The sequence below is a fragment of the Podarcis cretensis genome (assembly GCF_951804945.1).
Source record: "Podarcis cretensis genome assembly, chromosome: 10".
Classification (NCBI taxonomy): domain Eukaryota; kingdom Metazoa; phylum Chordata; class Lepidosauria; order Squamata; family Lacertidae; genus Podarcis; species Podarcis cretensis.
Window position 1 is genome coordinate 36,744,328 of NC_137179.1, and position 22,493 is coordinate 36,766,820.

A 22,493-nucleotide genomic window follows, 5' to 3' on the forward strand; every position below is an offset into this window, starting at 1 on the left:
CACCGCTTGGAGATGGGGATACTGTGCCACAAAAAAATTGCTTAATCATCAAAACTTCTAAGCAGTTTACATAAAGCAAGATAACTTTTTTATTAAAAGCACCAGCAATCTTACTAATAATTTGTTTCAAATGCATGGCCATTTATGCCAAGGGGAAGGCAAAAGGATATGTTATCGCAAAGAGTTGGGAATTCGAAGGCAAAAGGAATAACTCTGTTTTGCTTTGAGATTGGGGTGGGAAAAGAATGAGATCATATTCAAACACGTGTTCTGCAGCCTTACAGCTTAGTGAGGGATCCCATTTGTCATAATCAAAAGCAAATCTGCATAATTTGTGGCCCAAAAGCAGATTACCAGCCACATACAGTAGCCTATTATTATTGCTCTGGGACTGCAAAAACATGGTCTATCCAGCATCTTACAGGCCACACAACATGACTTTGGGGTTCAATTTTTTTGCAGATCTGGTTGCAATACAATAGAATAGTAAGAGGCCTACATAGAATCCCCTCCATCAGAGGCCTACAGACAGAGAACTTGAGTTTGTCCTGCCAAAAGTGGAATGTGGCAGAGTCCAGAAGAGAGGATGGAGGAAGGCAGCTGCCTGCACTGACTCTTTGGAAAGCGGAAGGTACAGTGTGGATCCCTGAACCCATCTGTCTGTGTTTCTATGGAGCCAGGGCTGATGGAGGTGGAGAGGGCCCCTTCGGTGGGCAGATTCCCAGGACCTCCCTTCCTAAACACCAGGTGGATTGCCTTGCTCTTTGAATCTATAATGCACATTCCAAGTGACCCATTTATAAACGTGTCAATCAGGATAACTTTCTTGGCTCAGCCAAATGTAGACACTTTCACATGGAAATAATGCCACAGCCATAATGTGTTATTTGTGCTGAAACTGGATTACACAAGCAGGGCACTCTGCCTGGCCTGATATTATTATATCAATAGGACATTCCTTTTCCTTCTAAAGCTTAAGATCTGTCAAGAAGCCTAACAACAGAGTTGCCAGCAGGCAGTCTGAGTGAAACTCTGATGGGTTTTATTGGAAAGGGCTGCAAATTGTGATTGGCCTGTTATACTAAAGTATCAGAGGAGCCACTCGGCCAAAAAAACAACTCTCACAATTCAAAACAACCCTCCGTAGCTTCAGAGATTTATTGTTCCATATGCCACTGTTTAAAAACAGCATCACATGGCTAGACATTTGCATCAGACTCCCTCTGAAAACAGTATAAAGGCTTCTGCTGATTTCAGTAAGCTGCCAATTAAAAATGTAAATGGTCTTTCCAATGGTCTCTTTGAAGAGCAGCTGTTTAGATTTCCATTTAAAGCTGACACTTGGCATCACTGCTTTCAAGGAGTCTATTAGCTGCAGCAGAACAACGGCAATAGCCAGGGATGAACTTGTGCTAGTCTTGTGGATCCCTCCTGCATATGTGGTTTATAGTCCCAGGGGTCAGGGGGGAAATCCAGAAGGTACTGAGGAAAAAAGAAAACACACATACTAATCTGCTGAAGCAACTTATTCATTGGCCACAACATCTGGCTTTAATCATCTCTGGAGTGGGGGATGGGAGAAAAGCACCCCTAAGCAGCAATCTTGGTGTACCCATCTGCAATGTCATTGGGCAGGTGTGGACACACACACACAAACACACCTCATTGCTGGGACTGCCTACTTGCTTTCAAATAGACACACTGTGCGGTAATGCAGAATTGATCTGCAGTGAGCTTTTATTTTGGGAATAAAACCAGTTTTCTCAAGAAGCACTTTTCAGGGGCAAAAGATATGTGTGGATTTATTGATGATAAGCAAACTATTGCTATGATTAAGTATCCAGAAACACCCACACTTTTGTTTGTCACTTGGGTGATACAGAAAGAATGATAGTAAACAAATGACTCCACAACCCGCTTCCATTGTCTTTTGAAGCTTACATTCTACTAGGGCAATCCCAGGGTGAAGACAGTGGTCCTGACTGATGGCTCATTCACACAAACGCTGCGAGATCAGCTCCTGATTCAGCATGTCACTGCAAACCCATCATTTTTCCGCTCCCTCTCTGCAATAGCATGCTGAATGAAAATAAAAATTAGTAGTTTGCACACAAAAAGTGGAAAGGTCTTTGTAACATAAAAATTAGTTCAATTTAAGGCTGTAGCATGCATTTACGCTGCCTATCAACTTGTGTATATCAGATATACAGAATGTAAGTTGGGATTTATTTATATTTACGAAAGCATAGAAAAAGTATGTGCAGTTGTGGGGAAGGAATCAGTTTAATTAATATAGTACACTTTCCCGTTGTGAACACTCTGGCATAATTGACCAAGAGAATATATGAACTTCATTCTTGATTAAAGAACATGCAATGAATAGAAGGAGCAACAAGGTGTTATTTCCATCTATATTTGCTATATTCAAGATGGGATTGAACAATGACAGAGTTTTCTAGCAGCATAAGCAAAGGATGAAATATTTTCATTTGTAGAAGCGCTAAGAACATCAAACTTAAATACCCATTTAAGAATGGATGTTGTCTCTTAACTTAAAAGACGTAAAACAGCCTCTAAATTATGAGATTAACTGGAATGATCCTCTGAGCTGCTTGATCCAAAACTGTCTACTGTGGGAATCCTTATCCATCCCCCCACCCCACCCCCGCCATTTGGTTTCATTCTATATGCAGGTATAGGATATTAAGTTAAATGAACAGTAGTATATGTCTTTAAAAATTATTATTTGATTCGAAGAAATAAGGCCCTAGAAAGGAAGAAAACTTAAGACTGTGTGTGTCTGTGTGTTGTTGTTTTTAAATGAATCGTCTGAAATTTAAATAGGCTTATACTTTTAAAGGATTGTAATCTCGATTGTAGGCAAAATCCTTAAAAACATTATTAAGAGATGAGATCATCAAACATCTGGAGTTATATGAACTCAATACAGAATTGTCAAAAGGATTTCAAATGGGATAAATTTAGCCTGAGAAAACTAGTGGAATAGTTAGGGTGAAGGCAGGGTGAAGAGATGGAGCTTGACATTGGGGGGGTGGGATTTAGGTCTGCTTTAGGCAGATTAGCTCTTCATTTGTATATCATGTCTAGCTAGAAAAACATGTGCACATAGGACAAACACACGTGTTTTGCATTTTTACATGCAGTGGGAGCCACCTCCCAGTTTCTCAAATTAAGTTCAAATGACATTCACGTTTAGCTCGATCGTTGTGCAGCCTAAAAAGAATCTTGCATGGTAAAAAAGAGCTGCAACTCAGTGATGGCTTGTTTAGCTGCCCACTATTGCGCTGTCCTTCTCTGGTTCCTGTTTTGGAACAAGTCGTGTGGCATGGGTCCAAGGACTCAGCAATCAAATCCCAGGGCTTTTTGCACCTTAAGTGCTGTGGTTCGTGTGACTAGGACATGTGGACATTGCAAAAACTGAGCATGCATGAGCAGCACCAGTTTCAGAATAGGCTTATTTTGGAAATGCTCAAATTCCCATGGAGTTCACTGGGGTTTAGACATATATAGGATTAGTTAATGGAGTCGTTAGGGGGGGAAAAGAGTTCAAAAGGAACCTGTAGATCAGACTGTTGCAGAAGTATGTAAGAGCTATATATTCCATCTTTCATGATACTGTCGCAGCAGGTGGGAAAAGATGCTGAAACACATAAACTCCAAATGACGTTGTGATGAATAACTATTCCCTAACATAAATTCACTTCTGTGCATTCTTGAGGGACAAAGATTAAACCAGCTCAGTTGATTAGTGTGTGGTGCAGATAAAACCAAGCTTGCAGGTTCTATCCCTGTATAGGACAGATGCATATTTCTGCATTGCAGGGGGCTGGACTAGATAATCCTCAGGGTCCCTTCCAACTCTTTGATTCTATGAAAGATGAAGAAGCACTTGGAACTGCAGAAGAGAATGTCTGTATAGACCAGCGCTAATAAGATAAACCAGGCATGGCAATGAGAACTTTTGTCCTCAGACATGCTTTACAGAACTGGGTTTATGAGTGAGGGCAAAATACAGAACACAATCATATGTATCTCTAAGTACTGCCCCTTCTGCCCTCTGATTGACCTTCTAACTATCACTGTGGCACTATTCACAAGAGCTGACTTTGGAATACATGAAAACACAGTATAATTGTTACACATTCCTAAGTAGCTAAATTTATTTGACTCTTGGATTCATGCCTTAGAGCACGAAGTAAAACATGTAATAATTGCTCTAAAAAAGAACGGTTTGACATGCTTTAGTGTCTGCCTTGTTATTTAATTGTTTTGTATTCATTTGAGATAATTTCTCTCGTACAGCCTTTTTAACAGTTTGATGAAAGAGGAAAAAACCCAAAGGGCAAGAAGGGGTAAAGAGGGTGAGTCGGATAAAAGCGTACACTATGCAGCTAATGGAAAAAGAAACAGGGTTCAGTGAAAAATGGGGCAAATGCAACCAAAAATGCACTGGAAATAAACAGAGTTGGGGAGGAAGATATAAAAAAGGACAGTGCTAATTATGAGAGAATGGATGAATTAGAGTCACAGAAAATGAAGTTAATTAGAACTAAGTATTTACTGTGAACTAAAGAAATAAAAAAGCTGCACCAAATAGCACCTTCTCTGATGCCATAGGTACTGACTAGCTGTTCCCCCCTGGCTATATAGCACAAATGCCTGCAGGGTGGGGGCTCTGCAACTGAGCTTACCTTCCCATTGAAGTATTTTACTGTCACTGTAAATGAAGCTCAGGGGATGCAAATGTGCTGAGTAGGAAGATTATACTTTTGACAACCTTTTTCTAATAACTAAGTTCAAGAAATGTGGAAATAAATTAACACATAAAAGAGAGTAATTGTCAGACAAATCCTGAAAGCTCCATAAATCACTGTTGTTGCACCCCTCCCCAGTACTGAAGAATCAAAACCAAATCACTCCAGGGTAACTGTTCCAGCAGCCCCCTAGGTTATATCGTATCCTTACCCCACTAGCAAAATTGGCAAGGAACCAAGTAAGCCGTAGCCATAAGCGACAGCAAAGGAATTCTTAGCATTCTTCACTTAAAGTGTACATGCCAATATAAATTCTTTGTTTTGAGGAGCAGCTTAAAATTACCAAATGACTATTTTGGTTAGCAAACTATATGCATTGGGTAATGAATAACAGAAGGTGTCTGTTAGGAGCAACAGTAGTAACATATTGTTTGCACATTTAAACCTAAAATGGCAGTACCAACTTGACATACCCCCCCCCCAAAATGATACGTGTTTTCAAGCAAAAACTTCTAATACATGTACCTATTATGTACCTATTCCAGTTATCACAAAGATCAACAATTGTTCAGTAAAAGTAGTCTGTGTGAGGTAGGTTAGATTTAGGGGTAATCATTTGCCCCAGCAAAGAGCTTCATGGCTGGATGGAAATTTGAATTCTGATCTTCCCAGTTCCATCCAAACACTCAGGATTTTCTGAGGGAAGCCATGGCAGATGAAGTAAAATGAAGCCAGCATATGCTTGCAGTGTAATAGGGCCTTATTCTTTCTTGTGGGAGTTGAAGTCAATTGTTATACAGTGGTACCTTGGGTTAAGTACTTAATTTGTTTTGGAGGTCCGTACTTAACCTGAAACTGTTCTTATCCTGAAGCACCACTTCTTCCTGAAATCTCACAAGATCTCATGAACTCTGTAAGATCTTGCAAGAGCTCAGTGAGATCTCACAAGATCTCACCAGAATCTGCCATTGTTGCTGCCAGGCACTGCTGCACAATCCAGGTAATGGAGGCTTGGGCGGTGGTGAAATTCTCAGCATGCTGTACGCTGAAAGAAAATTAGATGAAAATGATGTACTTGTGGTATTTGACTCCTAATAAGCTTGCAAAAAGGTGTAAGACAAGTGCAAATATCTGCTGGAAATGTAAGCAAAAGGAAGGCACCTTCTATCATATGTGGTGGACCTGTAAGGTTCTAAAAGCATTCTGGGAAATGATATACCGTATTTTTCGCTCCATAAGACACACTTTTTTCCTCCTAAAAAGGGGAAGTGTCTGCGTCTTATGGAGCGAATGCGTGGTCCCTGGAGCCACATCTTACTCCACTAGTGAATCTTGTTCATTTCTCAGGGATACATAGTTTGTGTTATCATCATCATAAACCTTTTTGATCATGATTAGCAGTTATTCCAATTATTTTAAGTACAGTTCGAAACATCTTTGACTATACAAGTTTGTTGTGGAGATAAATCTGAAAGCACGAACACTTTGATTTTGTTCATTCATTCGTATGTTTCCAAAGATATCTAAAGAAGGAAATATTTAGGCGCAACAATATCATATTGCTGGACAATATGGACAATGGCACTACTCTGAGTTTGACTAAAGTTGTGCATCACCTAGTTTAATTTTTTTTAACAGGACCCTTTGCAGTTTGTAAAAGCAACAACAAAAGCATTGATGCAAAGGGCTTGGTAAATTTCAGAGGAATGAATTCACTGAATATAACACCATTCATAGACACTTAAATGAGAGGTGAGCAGTACATATGACAAGAATGGGCCCCCTCCTTTTAACCATGGCCCAAGGTGACTGCCTCATTCCACCCCCACCATGTGGCTCAAAAGTATCCCATCCTTGTTGCCAGTGAAAAATATTATGAAGAGGCTGTACAGAGGACATATAACAACAGTTTTCAAAATGTAAAATAGTTTACGGAGGGAACAAACCATGCAGCAGTTTGCTGCTTGCAATGTGGAACTGAAAACTAAATCGACTCTGAGGTTGCTAGTATGGAAAGCCAAGAGAGACCTTGTGGTGAGTTCATTCCGGGATAATTTGGGTTCAGCCTCTTACTCCTGTCCTCAAACAGTACAAGTCTAGATGTCTCAAGCTGTGTAATATTACCTTCCAGTCTGACTGCAATTCAAACTGATATGATAATAGACACCTATCACCTATTATACTAATCATCTTTACTGAAGCTGAAAATCTGTCCAACTGCAATCAAATGTCAAGTAAGTGTAATGTCAGGGTGTTTTTCTATTCCCCCCATTATTACTTCTGTTAGAGTAATTTTGTATTATTTTTGCACTAGAAAGCAAGGCGTCCATTGTATAGCAGGACACTTAGTATCAGATTGAGTTTCAAGTTCAAAGAGTAAAATAATCAAGACATTGGCAGAAACAAACTAAAAACACATGACTCTACTTCAAGTAGCCAAAAGAATCTGAATAACTGAACCCTGTGTAAAGATGTCTTGTTAAACAATAACAAGAATGCTGCATACCTATACAAATACCAATATATAAAAAGTGATCTTTGATCAGACTTGTAGTTAAAAAATAAACCTTATTGTTCCCATTTTTCAAATTCTTCTCAAAAATATGCTTACAATTCAAATCAACTTAAATGGGAAAGCAAATAAAGTATCATAGCCAAACAGTTGCTTCTAAAATTAGGGAAGGATGCACTTCTAAGCACCACCAATTTCAATGGCAGAGCAGCCAGGCAATCCGATTGTTCCTCCATCAACACAATACAGGTGGAATATGGTGCAATTTAGGCTCCACTTACCTGGGAATAAGCACCACTGAGTTAAATAGGACTTAGTTGTGAGTAGACAGGATTAGGATTACAGTGTTAGTCAGGATCCTACACTCATCCACACAAAAGCTGATGAGAAAACAAACACAGAACAAAAAAACAGAACAAAGCAACCCTGCCAGCCAGATCCCCAGCATGGCAACATCGCCAATCACAGAATGGCATGCCAGTGACATCTGCACATCAGCCTGGCACAGAAGGAGTCAATCTACACATGATGAAAGGAAAAAGCCTTCATAATATCAACCTACCTGACCCCATCCCAACCACATGCACACAGACACATTCTACCAAGCAGGAGGCACTGAGATACCAATAACAAAAAAGCAACCATTAAGCATGCACTGCCATAAGAACACACTGTCATGCCTGTTCTGTGACACAAAATTGTGGTGAATTAGCAGTACGTCTTGCCATCACCACATCCTCAGCAGAACCTTTCTGTGTGGTTCAGGGCCTGCTTCAGCTAAGAGCCTTCAGAAGCATACCGTGACATGATAGCAATAATGAATCAAGTGTTACAGAATCATAAATATGGAGGACAATTTTCTACTGTGATGTGGGACCAATCCTCATTCAGGATTCTTATCCTAATGAATCCTAATCGCAGTGTGGCACCATTTGCAAAAGGGTGCAGTAAGGGGCATACTGAGAAAATTGTTCCAAATGATTCAAGCAAGCAAGTTGAATCGTACACTTTGGGGAAGCAATATATATAACCATCACAGTGAGCATTCCCAAGTAATTATTCTTAACAAAATAAATAAAAGTCTGCAGAACTCATGGGAAAGCACATCACGTGTCAGCATTACATTGCCCTAGATTTATTAATTTTTTCTATTGTATGGTTATGTAAGAAACATCAAACCACCTAATTTGAAGACTTTAAAATGACATTCAGCAAATGCTGTAAAATAATTATTAACCAGAGGACCAACAAGATCTAGCGTATTTAGCATATGCTAGCATAAAGCAAAAAGAATGTTGCTTGCTAAAGTTTTGTTTCTGAATGACACTACTCTGGGTATGTAGAATACTTTCATTAAGGTAAATAAGGATTCATATTATTAATAAATGTTGGAAATATGCCAGTATTCACCCAAGCCCTCTTATCATATAGGTTTCCACGAATTATCTTTTGGACTGATAAAATATAAGGGTTAGATCCTTAGATCTTACCGAAGACAACAGAAAAACTTCAAGCAACTTCAGTCACAAAGTGCATTTCTCTATAAGCAGTAAATAAATAGTGGAGAAAATATAGCTTGATTTATAGAGATGATGCACTTTCTGATCCTAGTTTTATTCTCTTAAATGAAAGCTTTATTAATACACGCAGTAAAAGATAGTTCTAATTTCGGCAATGGAGAAGGGACCAGTGATTATGGCTAATCTGTCAAATTGTACACTGATTCAAGGTCAGTTTAAAATACTTCTCATTCTTTCCTGAATTAGTCAGCCTGAAGAATGAAGCATGTTTCTGAGAAGGCAAATACACAAGCAGAGCATGTTATTAGTTATTTGCATGGAAACTTGTGTGGGAAAGTGGAAAATTGACCCTTGGAAAGCAAGCGAGTCAAAGGTGCGCTAGAGGAAGATGGGGAGATTGCAGAGAAGATGAATTAATTCTTTGCATCTGTCTTTACAGTGGAAAATGTACGGCAGATTGCTATGTCTGAACTAACTTTTGTAATCAGGGAGTCTGGGGAACTGCAGCAAATAGTGGTGATGAAAGATGAAGTTCTAGGTCTAACAGACAAAACAAAAACCGACAAATCTCCCACTCCAGATGGCATCCATCCAACAGAAATTGCTGATCCTCTCACAAAAATATATAACTTGTCCCTAAGAGCAGCTTCCACACCTGAGGCCTGGAAAGTGGCCAATGTAAAACCAATTTTAAGACAGGGATCCAGGAAATTACAGTGTGGTTAAATTGATGTCTGTTTTGGGAAAACTGGTGGAAAATATGGCTAAAGATAAAATAACCAAGCATAGAGAAGAACAAGCCTTGGCTTCTGTAAGGGTAAGTCCTGTCTCACTAACCTCTTCAAGTTTTTTGAGGGTCTCAGCAAACATATAGAGGTGACCCCATTGATACTGGCTAGGAGTGCCTATTTCCAGCTATGACTAGTTTGCTAGTTACAATCTTTTTAGCCACAGGACCCTATACTCTGGTAACTCGACAATTAGATTATTGCAAAGCACTCTACATGGGGCTACCCTTGAAGACAACTCAGAAATTTCAACTGGTCCACAATGCAGTGGCCAGAACTCAAACAGCTGTATTGGTTGCCAGTTTGTTTCTGGGCCCAATTCAAGGTGCTCATTTAAAACCCTGAACAATGTAGGCTCCAAATATCTGAAAGACTGCCTCATTCCCTACAGACCCTCCCAGGTGTTAACATCAGCAGAGGGGCTCTCTTGGCACCTCCCTCAGAGGTGGTCTGGGAGAGGGAATTCTCTGTGGCAGCACCTAAGTTGTGGAATTAACCCTCCACAAAGGTGCATCTGTCTTCTTCACAATACAGCTTTTGCCAAATGCTGGAGATGCACCTCTTTAACCTGGCCTTTGACACCTGAAATGTGTGCCTATCTCACTGTGTACTTTTGGGGCTACCCTACACCTGTGATTGTAACTGCTTTCAATTTTCAATTGTTGTAAGCTGCCCTGGGGTCTGTTGGTGAAAGACAAGTAGGGTAATAAAACAACAACAACAACAACAACAACAACAACAACAACAACAACAATGCACTAAAGCTACTTTGCACCTTATTTAACACCTTGAAACAAGTGCTAGAGCTCAAAACTGAAACACAGAAAGGTGACCTGTGTATGCACACTAACTTTCATTTCTAGGTCTTGATGTTCAAGCTAGATATCACATTTGGGTGCATTTTGCATATTCCACAAGCCACTTGAAAATAGGCTTAGAGGTCAGTGTGAGATTCAAACTAAAAATGTATGATAGTGCTGTGAACATTCATCCTGATTTTCATTCTGCTGTCTTCAAGTCAGATACCACATTGTTGGTATGTTTCACATTTTTTGCTGCCTCCTGTGAAAATGTTTGTGGGTTGATGTGGTATTTGAACTTAGAATATGTTCTGAAGTTGTGCCCTAAACTTCATTCTAATGTTCAATGGAGTTATCATATTCCAAACATCTTGGCCAGCTTAGGAATAAGGCATGGGCAGGGGGGTGAAAAGAAAAATTGACATCAAGATCTGCTGCTCTGGGTGGACAATTCCCCCAAATTGAGCTGTGAAACTGGCTATGGGGAAAATGAAACTGGCTATGAGGAAAATAATCCTGGCTATGAGAAAAATGGTCTAGAGGGAATTTGCCTGGCAGGGGAAGTGCCCCTCTATCTTATCAGTTCTTCCCTCCTTCATATTATCACATGAATTTAAGATTACATGTAATTTTGCCCTCTCAGTGATGAACCACAAAAGCCAAATGCATTTCTTTCCCCACGCTCTGAATAAGCCTAGATGCAGGGACTAGAGGAAAATCTCTTAACTGTGGAATGAAAATTTGTTAAATATATCATTTATTCATGTAACAATTTAAATCTTGCCATGCCTGTGCTCGTCATATAAACCACCGAAAGAAGAATGGTATTTTATGACCATTTTTTCAAGCACTCCAAATTTTAGCAAAATTAACAATTGTTGTATTATTTTAGACACATGCCCCTGCCCATTGTGTCTACTAAGAGCTGACTTCATTAGCATGGGCCACTTTTTATACTTCGTCACTATTAAAATACCTTCCAAAACCTAATCACTACGATAAAAAACAACCACAATCCTATGCCTCTATCTCCTATGAGAGCTATGCCCTCTCATAATAGTATCATCCATATTTTTTTAATAATAATTTAGCATTAGTTCTATCTCATTTGATTATATTAAATTAACTAGAAAAACAGCTAAGAATATCATTTCTGCATATCTTATTTTCATTGCACACTTTCATAATAAGAGAAAGTGTTTTTTCTTCTATCATTTTCTCTAAACATCCAGGCATGTAAATATGTGTCTATGTCTAGACAGGAACTTTCTGCCACAGAACCACATATCTAATCTCCTCCTCTTTGCTAGCTACTGTTTCTGACAGTCTCAGCCATGAATGGTTGACTGTCACATCCTTAAGAAGCCTAGTTCTATCTATCACATAAACGGAGCAAATGCTCCTAATAACCTCAATTTCAGCCTAATGTCAAGGTGAATGGCAGTCACTCATAGATACATATTAGTTTGTATCCAGCTTCATATCTGAGAGCTTTTATTTTAGCACCATACAGTATGCATCACAAGGTGTGAGAAGTGACTACTAGTGACAGTATCATTTGGCTTTCAATGTCGTATTTTTCAAAAGAAAGTTACTGAAAGGTCATATATTTTTCTGACACAGCACCAGAAGAAGCCAAAAAATGAGATGTTATAATTATTTCACTTGATAAAGATTTCCAACATGTAGAAGAAAATGCTGTAAATTGCTTCCCATAGTAGCTGTCTCTGTGTGTATTTATGCAACAGCTCACTGTGAATTGATGTTTCCCATCCTGCTGCAAACTTTGCTGGTAGGCTTTTATAGATCTGAAGATCTTCTTCTGATCCATGTAGTAAATTGCTGGACACCAGTGGCTACTATAGGGGATTTTGCAAGCCCTTAGCTTCATGTTACAGGGAACCAGGCAGAGGGCCTTCTTGGTAGTGGCGCCCGCCCTGTGGAACGCCCTCCCATCAGATGTCAAGGAAATAAACAGCTATCCTAATTTTAAAAGACATCTGTTTAGGGAAGTTTTTAATATTTAATCCTGTATTGTTATTAACACTCAATGGGGAGCTGCCCAGAGTGGCTGGAGAAACTCAGCCAGATGGGTGAGGTATAAATAAATTATTATTATTATTATTATTATTATTATTATTATTATTATTTTACAGCTTCTCTCTCTCTCTCTCTCTCTCTCTCTCTCACACACACACACACACACACACACTGCTTTTCTACATTAAAGCAGTTTACAGATTTCTACAAATTATGTATTAAGGAAGAAAAATATGAGCCAGGTGACTGGGAAGAGGTGAACTATGGCCTAGCAAAACTATTACTTAGTAGTAAGTGTTTAGTGATAGGATGACTGTCCAAAACAACAAATGAAGGCAGTAGACTCCTGTATTCATTTCACTTTATGCACTTGCAGCAGGGATGTGGGTTTTGTGGGATAACCAGCCTCATATAACCAACATACTTAAGTCTAATTAACACACGAAGGGGTCAAGACCATATAGTAGTAAACTGTCCTAATAGGCTTAGCTTGGTCACTCACCCTCACTTTAGAAGGAAGGTAATCAAACCTATCCTCAGTCTACCAGAGAAGCTCTGACAGTGAAGAGGTTTTAAATTGGTTGCTGCAGCTAAGACCACATGGCTCTTATAAGCCATTCTTGTGTTTCCATACCAATTATTTAGGAACTTTCACCACTATAACTAAGCCAAGTTTTACTGCCTGTGTTTTCTGGCTGCTGTATGGAAAAGCACATGAATCTGACCTTTGGAGAGTTTGTAAGTACAGTAACCATTTTTAACGTCACAAACATGTGATTTTTTTTTTTATGCTGGGAGAAGAGGGTAACTTTGGAACTCACAATGGCATATTTTAGGGTACTTGCCCCTACCCTGAGTCTTGGCACCCAGGAATTCTTTTTATACACCTATTTTTTCCCTTTCCACCAACAGGTTTCTCAGCAGGTGAAAGAAATGTATTCTACCAGTTGTTACAGGGTAGATACCTTGGTACATGTTGTGTATCTTCAAATTCTGTGATTTCAGAGATCTGAGAGATGAGCACAGTGCTTTTTTCTAGAAAATTAGGTCCGGGTACTCACCATGAAGTTGTTAGAGCAAGTGCCACACTTTCTAAGACCAACAAAAAGAGGTGCACTGGTACTGCATACCCCTGAGTACCCCCTGGGGGGAAAGCACTGGAGATAAGAGGAGAGATGCTGGGGCTGATGGGGTGAAATGGCCAAAGATAAAAGTTGTAACAGTTAATTGGATGATTTTGAAATACTCTTGTAGCAGGATTTGGTGTCGGTGTGGGGAGATAGAGGTATAGTGGAAGGAGAAAGGACAACAGATCAGAGGAGTTTATCAGGTGGACCACCTGAAAGATGGGTGAGGAGTGTGGTTCTCTGGTGTGTAGTTGGTATTACCAGTATCTATGGCAAGTGGTGTGCTATCAGAGACAGGGAGATAGGGGGGCAACCCAGGTGGAAATGTGGGGGGGGGCGGGGCCGGGACAAGAATGCTTTCAGGGAAGAGGGCGGCAGTGCCACCCACTTGATTTGGGGACAAGGAAGGTCAGTCACCCAGGCAGCTGAAGCGGGAAGAGAATGCTGAGCGGGGGGGGGGGGGGGGCTGGGAAGCAGCGAGGCGGGAGAGACTGCCTGATCCTTCTTCTCCCGAGCTGTCTCCGTCTGTCAGGCTGAGGCACCTTCGCGGGGCGCGATGGAGCAGCGGTAAAAAGTCAATGGTTTTGAGGAATGCTGCGAGATGGGATGGCTGGCGGGGGGCGGGGGGGGGCGCCGCCGCCAGGTTGTTGCTCCTTTTCCCTCCCTGAGGGAGACGAGGGTGGCTGTGGTTCTTGCCAGCTAGAGAGAGGCTGAAGGGCGGCGAGGTGGGGGGCACGAAGGGGCGGGCCGCCGCCGCCGCCGCCGCCTCTCCCTCAGGGGGGTGGGGAGGGGAGCAGCCCGGCCCTTCCTCCTGCCGCTGCAGTACTATGACCCGCCGCCGCCGCCACTCCCCTCGCAGGGCTGTCATCGGGGACAAGGAGACAAGCCGGGAGCGGCGGGAGAGCGGAGCCGGCGCCTCTTCCCAATGCACCTGGCCGCAGCTCCCGGGCTCGGCGGAGGAGGAGGAGGAGGCGGCGGCGGCGAGCGGCGTTGAAAGGGACTCGGCAGCGCGGCTCCTGGGCGACGGCAAGGCGCGCGAGAGATGCCCGCGGCAGGACGCGCAGCTCGGCTCGGCTCCAAAGGTCCTCCGGCTGGAGCAGCAGCAGCAGCAGCAGCCCCGCGGGAGCTGGCGGCGATGGAGCCTGGCCGCTGCCCTTAGGGGCCGGGAGATGCAAGGCGCAGCGCCGGGCAGCCTTCGAGCCGGGACTCTAGGCGCGTCCGCCATGGGGAGCCCGCTCTGGCACCTGGTGCTGCTAGGCGCCTCTGCCCTGGCTGCAGGTTGGTCTCTCTCTCGGGCGTGCATGGGAATCCTTTTCGCTCGCTCGCATCCTTTTCCTCTTCTCCAGTTATTATGATTAGCAGGCCTGCAGGTGGTAGAATAGGATTTGCTCTGAAGAGCTGATCCCGAAGACAAAAGTTAACGTGCAAGTTAAAGCCTGAAGTTGCTTGCTTCTCTCTCTCTCTCTCTCTCTCTCTCTCTCTCTCTCTCTCTCTCTCTCACACACACACACACACACACACACACACACACACTTCGCTCGCCTCGAACAAAGCTGCAGGGTTGGAACGCCTGTCAGTAACCCAAGAAGCGCCTCTTGTTGCCTGCGAGAGAGAAATAGGGCTCCTAGTCTTAACTCGGATCAGGAGCGCTTGTCTCCTCGCCTCCCCTTTCAAATGCCTCCAAGGTAAATAAGATAACATTCGCTTTTCAAACAGTTGATGGCTCTTCCTTAACTTCAGAAGAAAGTGTTAAAAAGTCAAGAGCGGTGCAAGAGAGGCTGAAAGCCAGACTGGTTCATCCCACGAGCTAATTAACACATATTGCACACGCACACGCACACACACACACACACACCAAATCCCGAACATTTTCAGCGCTTGGCTCAGAAAACGTCATCTTGAGGAATGGAAATTTAAATACACAAAACATAGAGCTATCCTAAAAAGCAATTATAGGCTTTGTATTTTTCCTTCCAGATTAGGGGGGGGGGAATTGTAAAGTCTGGTGCAATGGGCATTTGTCTTATACATCTAACACAAGTCAGTACAAGCTATAATAAATAATAATTGGTATCTATTATAAACGATTTCCCAATTTGTTTGGTAAATCAGCTGCTCAAGAATTCAAGGCGAATGTACCAGTAGGTAGCATGGTTTGTGGATGCGGATGTGAACCTGTTCCCTGATGGTCTTGTGAAAAAAATGGTCTTGAATTCAAAGCATCCATGGGCATTGCTGGGGTGTGTGTGTGCGTGCATGGGGGGGGGGTAAGCTGCCCCCCCATCAAGTAAATTTTTTTAAAAACCCTAAGTGACGAATTCTGTTGCAGATAACTCAGTTCTGCTACCTTCTAAAATAAAGCCTCCCTCCCCCCCCCCATTAAATCCTGGCTGCACCCATGAAAGCATCTATGAACAACTTGTGCTTTTGCACCCATATCTAGTCACAAAAGTTAAATGCCACTGGTTTGCCCCTAGAAATCATGTGAATTGTTTCTTAACAGTTTCAAGAATGAGACAAAGTTAAGAAAGCAACTTTTGTGCAGCCATATTGCTTTGATCTATTTCCCCCCTATCAGAACTAGACAGGACAAGGACCAGATAACATGCTGCAGAGGAAAACTATGCACCAACATTTCCACCTGCAGTTTATTTCACTATCATTTATTGGCATCTTACTCTGAGGGTAAAGCTGAACACATAAATTCTTTCTGAACTGATTGCTACTATTGTTTATGTAATGGGGGGGCGGGGAAGCTTACAGATCTTACAAAGAGATAAACACCTGGACTGGACTGATCCTTGCAAGCAAATGTCATCCTATGGTGTCTGCATCACTGTCCTTCTGACAAAAATCGGCACATTCCCTAATGTGAATGGGCCTAGAGCAAGGAGAAGATGAGATAAAAAGCAGAAAGGTAACATTCATTCACACTTCTATGGCAGGAATGGGTGTTGATTGGCCTTAGGATAACCTAGCCTGGTATTATATAGGTGGGACTGCTTTTTTCACTATTTGATATTTTTTTTTACTTAGATCTATTAACCACCAAATAATCTAGTTTCAGCTATTGTCAATGTAGGGATAGGGATAGTGTGCATTACATGATATTTTTGTTTTCTAGTAAAACATTCATAGAAGCCAGTGATGAGGAGATATGCCTATTTCATACCTAAAGAAACACACCTGTTTCTTTAGCCTGAAATGCCTGATTATGCATATTATTAAAGTAACATTTACAGTCAAGTATTTTATTTTTGGATTTGTTATATTTTTATTTGAGTGTCATATCATCAATTTGTAAACTGGACAATGAGAAATATAGGAGGCAAGTATATTTTGGCTGAATAATGCTGCAGCAGGAAACATATGATTTAGCTCTGAATGTTTTACAGGTGAGTCATGCTGTACCTTGTAAGCTCTTGTCCATTACTACAGATTTTTGTTCAGTGGCATGTGTACTAACATAGGCTGGGAGGTAGTGTGCAGTTAACTATAAATATTAATATTAAGAGAAAGAGAGGCAAAGAGCACAGGACAGAAAATGCCTTTAATGATCTCATGGCTGACAGTGTAAAAATACTTATTTTCTAATATCTAAGCTTATTTTCATTTTGCAAAGTTCTAGTGACAGATAGTACTATACAGAAAAATGACACACAACATGGACTGAAGTTATCTATCTCTTTAATTATTATTTTCTTACTTGGACTACTTTTTACAAAACTGCATTGTAAAATTTCATAGAAAATAGTGTTAAGTTAGTCTTAAATTGCCTCCACATGCAGTTTTCTCATTGACTCCTCTGCAGTGAAACCCACCACCAATTAGGAAACTAAAAAAAGAGATAAATGGGAATATATTTAGACTTGGAAAATACTATATTATCATGATAGTATGAGAAGATGATTCAGAATTTTTTGGAAGATTTCAGTATAATTAAAGCAGAGCTGTCAGGCTAATCCAGCACATTTTCAAACTGTAATTTCCCACTTCAGGAGCTAGACATTTGGCTCAGCAAGTTTCTCAGAAAGTTAAGTTATACGTATCCCAGATCCACAGTGTATAGTACCTGTTCAGACTCATGAATATGCATGAGTATTGTTGTTGTTGTTTTAAAAAATAAACTCAAAGCACTTTTCTCATGTCAGCAGTAGAAGCATAATGGAGAAAATTGCTGCAGTAAACATTCACCAGGTAACTTGACTACATTGCATAATGAGACTGAAAAATCTTAGCAGCCAGCATGTAAATCAAGCCAATCCATCTTGGCCTAGCTGATAAGACACATTATAATAATACTTGCTTCCTTACTTCTCAGGGGAGCTGTGCAGATTAGTTAATGTTTGTACAGCACTTTGAAAAGGACTCAGTGTTACTATGTGACTTTTACAGTTGTATTTATTTACTTTTGTTGGCAGAAGTGTGCATTATTCATTTGAGCTTACTCTGTAGCCTAAAAATACTCTTTTTTATTATCCTGATCCTAAACATGTTTACTTAGAAGTCTCATATATTTCAAATGAGCTCACTGCATACTGCAAAGGACAAGAGTCACAAGGTGAAAGCAACACACTAAGTTAGAGGGGGGAAACCTCTTGCAAATGTACAAATAGAGGAAATAGTTGGTCCATCGTAATGTCACAAGGAAGGGAATCCAAAGAAAAAGAACTGAAAGAGGAAAGGAAATAAGACCCCCCAAAAGCTTAGGTTTGTAGATCAAAAGAATAAATTGAAAAGGAACATCTGAAGAAGAGGGAACCAGTGGGATGAAGCAAATATCGGTGACGGTATGTATTAAAAAAAAAGAAAAGCTGAAAGATATACCAGAGCAGTAGAATGTAAACATTTGTAAACCAAAATAAGCTGTAAATGAATATGCTGAAGAAAATGAAGGCAATGGAGAGGCAAAAGAATGAGAGTGATATGATCAAAATGAAAAGCAGAATAAACAAGCAGAGCAGCAGACTAAAGAATAGAGGCTGAAGATAGAAACAAGAAAGAAGGACATTACAAGAGAAGGAAAAGTAAGGAAATAACCATAGTATAGCCTAGAGAATAAGCAGATGATATTACAAGAAGTAGTAGTGATGTGAATAATGGAATAAAACCACAGAGCAAGTGTGGCTGCTGGTCTCCAAGCAATGTTTTATATGGCTCTCAAAGACACCACTGGATTTTGCAACAACAGCAAAAAGGTTTTTGTAAAAAGTAGGCACAACATGGCAGTGGGCAGAGTTCAGAACTGTAATGAGGATGCAAATCAGATTGCACATCTGGTCATCAGATTGATAACTTGATGAGTGGAGAGGGAATGATAACCTCAGATGGGGGCTTAGATGGGGGCGGCAGCTATGTGCCTTTATGTGCTGTGTGTGTGTACAAGTGAGTGTGCAAGCATAGGAGCCAACTCCTAGGGGCTGACCTCCCAACAAAACTTGTGGAACCCTCACAAGTTGATGAGCATTGATGTGGGGCGGGGCATACCCCCCCAATATTTTATTCAAGTTGGCACCCTTGTGTGCAAGTGTGGAGTGGCCAGACTCACTTTTGGGCACATCCACCACTGGCATGTGGGCCCCAGGAGGTTGGCCACCTCTATCTATAATCTGTGTACCCCAGAAGAAGGATTGATTACTTCACAGCCTAGCAACAGAGAAAAAGATGAACAGCAGGAGGCATGGAAGAAGCTTGATTCAAGAAAGGGAACTTCAATGGGGAAAACAGTTTGAAAAATTGAGTGAAAATATATGGAGTAGGAAGATATGCATTAAAATTATAGTCAGTATTAAACTAATGGAGAATGGCTAAAAAGTGACAAGTATTCAGAGCTGAACCAAGATCAAAGGAGGAAATAAAAGAACCAGAAAGAGAACCTGAAAAAGAGTGCCTTGAGAAACGGGAATGAAACCAAGACAGAACATTAGCATGAAATCTTAAATGATATAAAGAACAAATAAAACAAGTCTAATACATAGCATCAAAAAAAAAAAAATCTAAAAGAAGGGGCATAAAAGAAATACCGTGAGATTTAGCATTCAGTGAATACAAAATAATAGCTCTCCTTAGGTCTATCCCATCTTCTTTTGCACCAGGTCTTACATGTTCCACCAGAAAATATTCCCTTGGGCTGTGTCTCAGGATTTTATTCTGCTGCTACCTGCCCCTTTATAATAAACTGTTCTACTTCTGGGTAAGATCCACCTGTGAATATATTCCTGAGGGAAGTATGTATTTGGCTCTTACACCTCCATGATTTTTAAACTATTCAGAATCTGAGTGTTTGGTGTAGGGTAGTGCCTTGCTCCCAGTATATTTATTCACTTGTGTGTTTTCTCTTAAATGATCCATGCTTGTTCAGTTACAAAATAACACCATGCATCTATGAGCCTCTTTTGAAGACAAACTACTTAAGGCATGGAGTATTAAGGTCCTAGAACTAAATACCATAAGTTATTGAGGAGCAGGGGGAAGGTGGACAATTCTTCAATATTTCTGTTTACAAAGAGCCACTAAATAGTTGCACTGAATAGTTTGGTCCAAGGCCTTTGTAGACACTCAATAGCACATTATATAGCACCTTTCAAGTGTTCAAAGTGTTTCACATAAAATAGCTCAGTAATCCTTAAAGCAGTGCTGTCAAATAGGCCAGTATCATTATCCCTATAATACAGATACAAGGTGTGCCTTTGCGTTGTCCTGAGGCTCTGAATATAAAAGCTTGCCTAAGGTCTTATATCCTTTGTGGGTCCAGTAAAAATTTAACTGTGCCTTCTTGTTTTATTGCAAAGTCAGAATTTTAATTATGTGTTAGGTACAGTTGGTTGATAATAATTTATGCTAACTTAGTTTTTAATTATCACACTTTTTCCTACATAGGACTGAGCAGTGTTGTTGAAGCTGGATCCCACTGTGAGAAAGCGTGCAATCCTCGAATGGGAAATTTAGGATACGGGCGTAAGTTGTGGACAGATACAAAGTGTGGGGACAACGCCACAGAGTTTTACTGTTCCTACAGTGAGAATGCAGACTTCATATGCAAGCAGCCTAAGTGTAGCAAATGCAACTCCAAGCATGCCCATCTGGCTCACTCACCCTCTGCCATGGTTGACTCACCCTTTCGGCTGCCATACACATGGTGGCAATCAGCACAGGGGGTGAACAGGGAGAAGATCCAACTGAACTTGGAAACTGAGTTTTATTTCACTCACTTAATCATGGTGTTCAAGTCACCAAGACCGGCAGCCATGGTCTTGGAGCGATCTCAGGATTTTGGGAAAACATGGAAACCTTACAAATATTTTTCCACTAACTGCTCAGCAGCCTTTGGGCTGGATGATGATGTAACCAAGAAAGGAGCAATTTGCACTTCTAGATACTCCAGTCACTTCCCCTGCACTGGAGGAGAGGTGAGTTAATTAAGATATCAGAATCTACAAACAACTGAAAATTGACACTAGGTATAGTTTGACTCTAGACTTTAGTTTTTTCATGATATTTGCATGCCACACTAAACCAGTGGCCTTCCAGATGCAGTTGGACTACAATTTGTATCATCCCTGCCCATTGGCTATGTTGGCTGGGGCTGATGGGAGTTGTAGTCCAACAACATCTTGAGAACCACAGGTTCCTCCTTCCAGCACTAAATCATGATTTAGTTTGAGCATGATGTGCACAAACCACAATTATCTTTGGACTTGTACACTCCCCCCTTCTTGTGCAGCTGAGAGGAGGTGTTTGGAAGCTTTCACTCCTGCATTTTAGTTAACCACAGCATTCTGTGCCATCCAAAGTGGGAACTGTGGTTAACCATTAACTATGGTTTATTTCCCAGGTCAGTTTCAGAAACCACAGTTTCTTCACACAGTTAAACTACCGTGAGATGTAGTGATGGCCATGGATGGCTTGAAAAGATTAGACAAATTCATTGAGGATAAGGCTACTAACTAATGAACACTGTGTACAACTTCGAAGATCAGAGGCAGCATGTTTCTGGATATCAGTTGCTGAGGAATATGAGCAAGGAAGTACCACTAAGCTCATGTCCTGCATATGGCTTCCCATTGGCATCTGGTTGGTAGGAAAAAAGTGCTGGTCTAGATGGGTCTTTGGCCTCATTAAGGAGGGTTATTTTTATGTTTCTAATGCTGTCTACAGTTACTGTTCCTTCTGTGTGCAAGAAATGTCTGTGTCATGAGCCATAAGTGTTTGGACAGCAGTGGATATAGATACAGATGGAATATAGTGTTATGTTTTCCAGTATATTTTTGGGATTGTGGCCAACAGAAGCCACCCTTTCTGAGAATGCAGCCTGCCCCTTGTGAAGGGAATACATACAGGTCTCACCTGCTAAGTAAGGATAGAGTTATTACACAAATGTACTGTTTCCCATCATCACAAGGGATGAGAGTGGGAAGTACTTTATGGCTATAGGTGTTCTGAGTAATAGACATAGACAGACAGACAGACAGACACACACACACACACACACACACACACACACACACACCTTTTTCCTTGGTGCTATGAATGTGGGTGTAAAGGAACTACTTTGAAGCATGTTCTCCCCCTCCCTGATGAGCTACCTCCATTGCTTACCTTTGTCCTTGCAGCCCCAGTTGCGTGTGTGGAGTTCAGGATCCTCTGGGTGGTGGCATCTGGTGGGTGCTGATACAGTATTTGTACAATGGTGAGAAGTTGGGAATTAGACATATTATTTGTTTATAAATTTAGTCAATTGACTGCTTCTCCTTGGTTGTTGGTGTTCATTGTTTGTGCAAAGTGCTCCCTTTGTGTAAGTTGCCCATCATAAAAATCCCAACTTCAGTGTTCCTAGTTATGTGTTCATGGATATGGGAGATGGAATCCCGACTTGTACACCTTGTTATCAAAAATCTTGCTCACTTGCTGGGTCCTCTAGAATAATTGGCT

General features: G+C 41.1%; 1 protein-coding gene and 1 long non-coding RNA gene across 4 annotated transcripts in view; one reads left to right on the forward strand and one right to left on the reverse strand.

Annotated features, from left to right (window-relative positions):
- Positions 1-1,127: 1,127 nt before the first annotated feature.
- LOC307224816 lies at positions 1,128-22,241 on the reverse strand. Of its 2 annotated transcripts, XR_013842762.1 has the most exons (3): positions 22,161-22,241; positions 1,942-2,079; positions 1,128-1,482 (listed from the first exon to the last, which is right to left on the reverse strand). It is a non-coding gene; the product is annotated as an uncharacterized lncRNA (long non-coding RNA). The 2 variants fall into 2 exon arrangements; XR_013842763.1 differs by lacking the exon at positions 22,161-22,241 and having other exon boundaries at positions 1,942-5,245.
- The window catches only part of NTN4 (netrin 4), a 38,195-nt gene continuing 30,074 nt past the window's right edge, over positions 14,373-22,493 (forward strand). Inside the window, exons 1-2 of one of the 2 annotated variants that reach the window (XM_079991900.1) lie at positions 14,373-14,840; positions 20,442-20,971. In XM_079991900.1, the coding sequence (XP_079848026.1) occupies positions 14,390-14,840; positions 20,442-20,971 (981 nt within the window). In that variant the 5' untranslated portion in view covers positions 14,373-14,389. The remainder of the gene's footprint in view (positions 14,841-20,441; positions 20,972-22,493) is intronic. The other variant, XM_079991901.1, reaches the window with a different exon arrangement.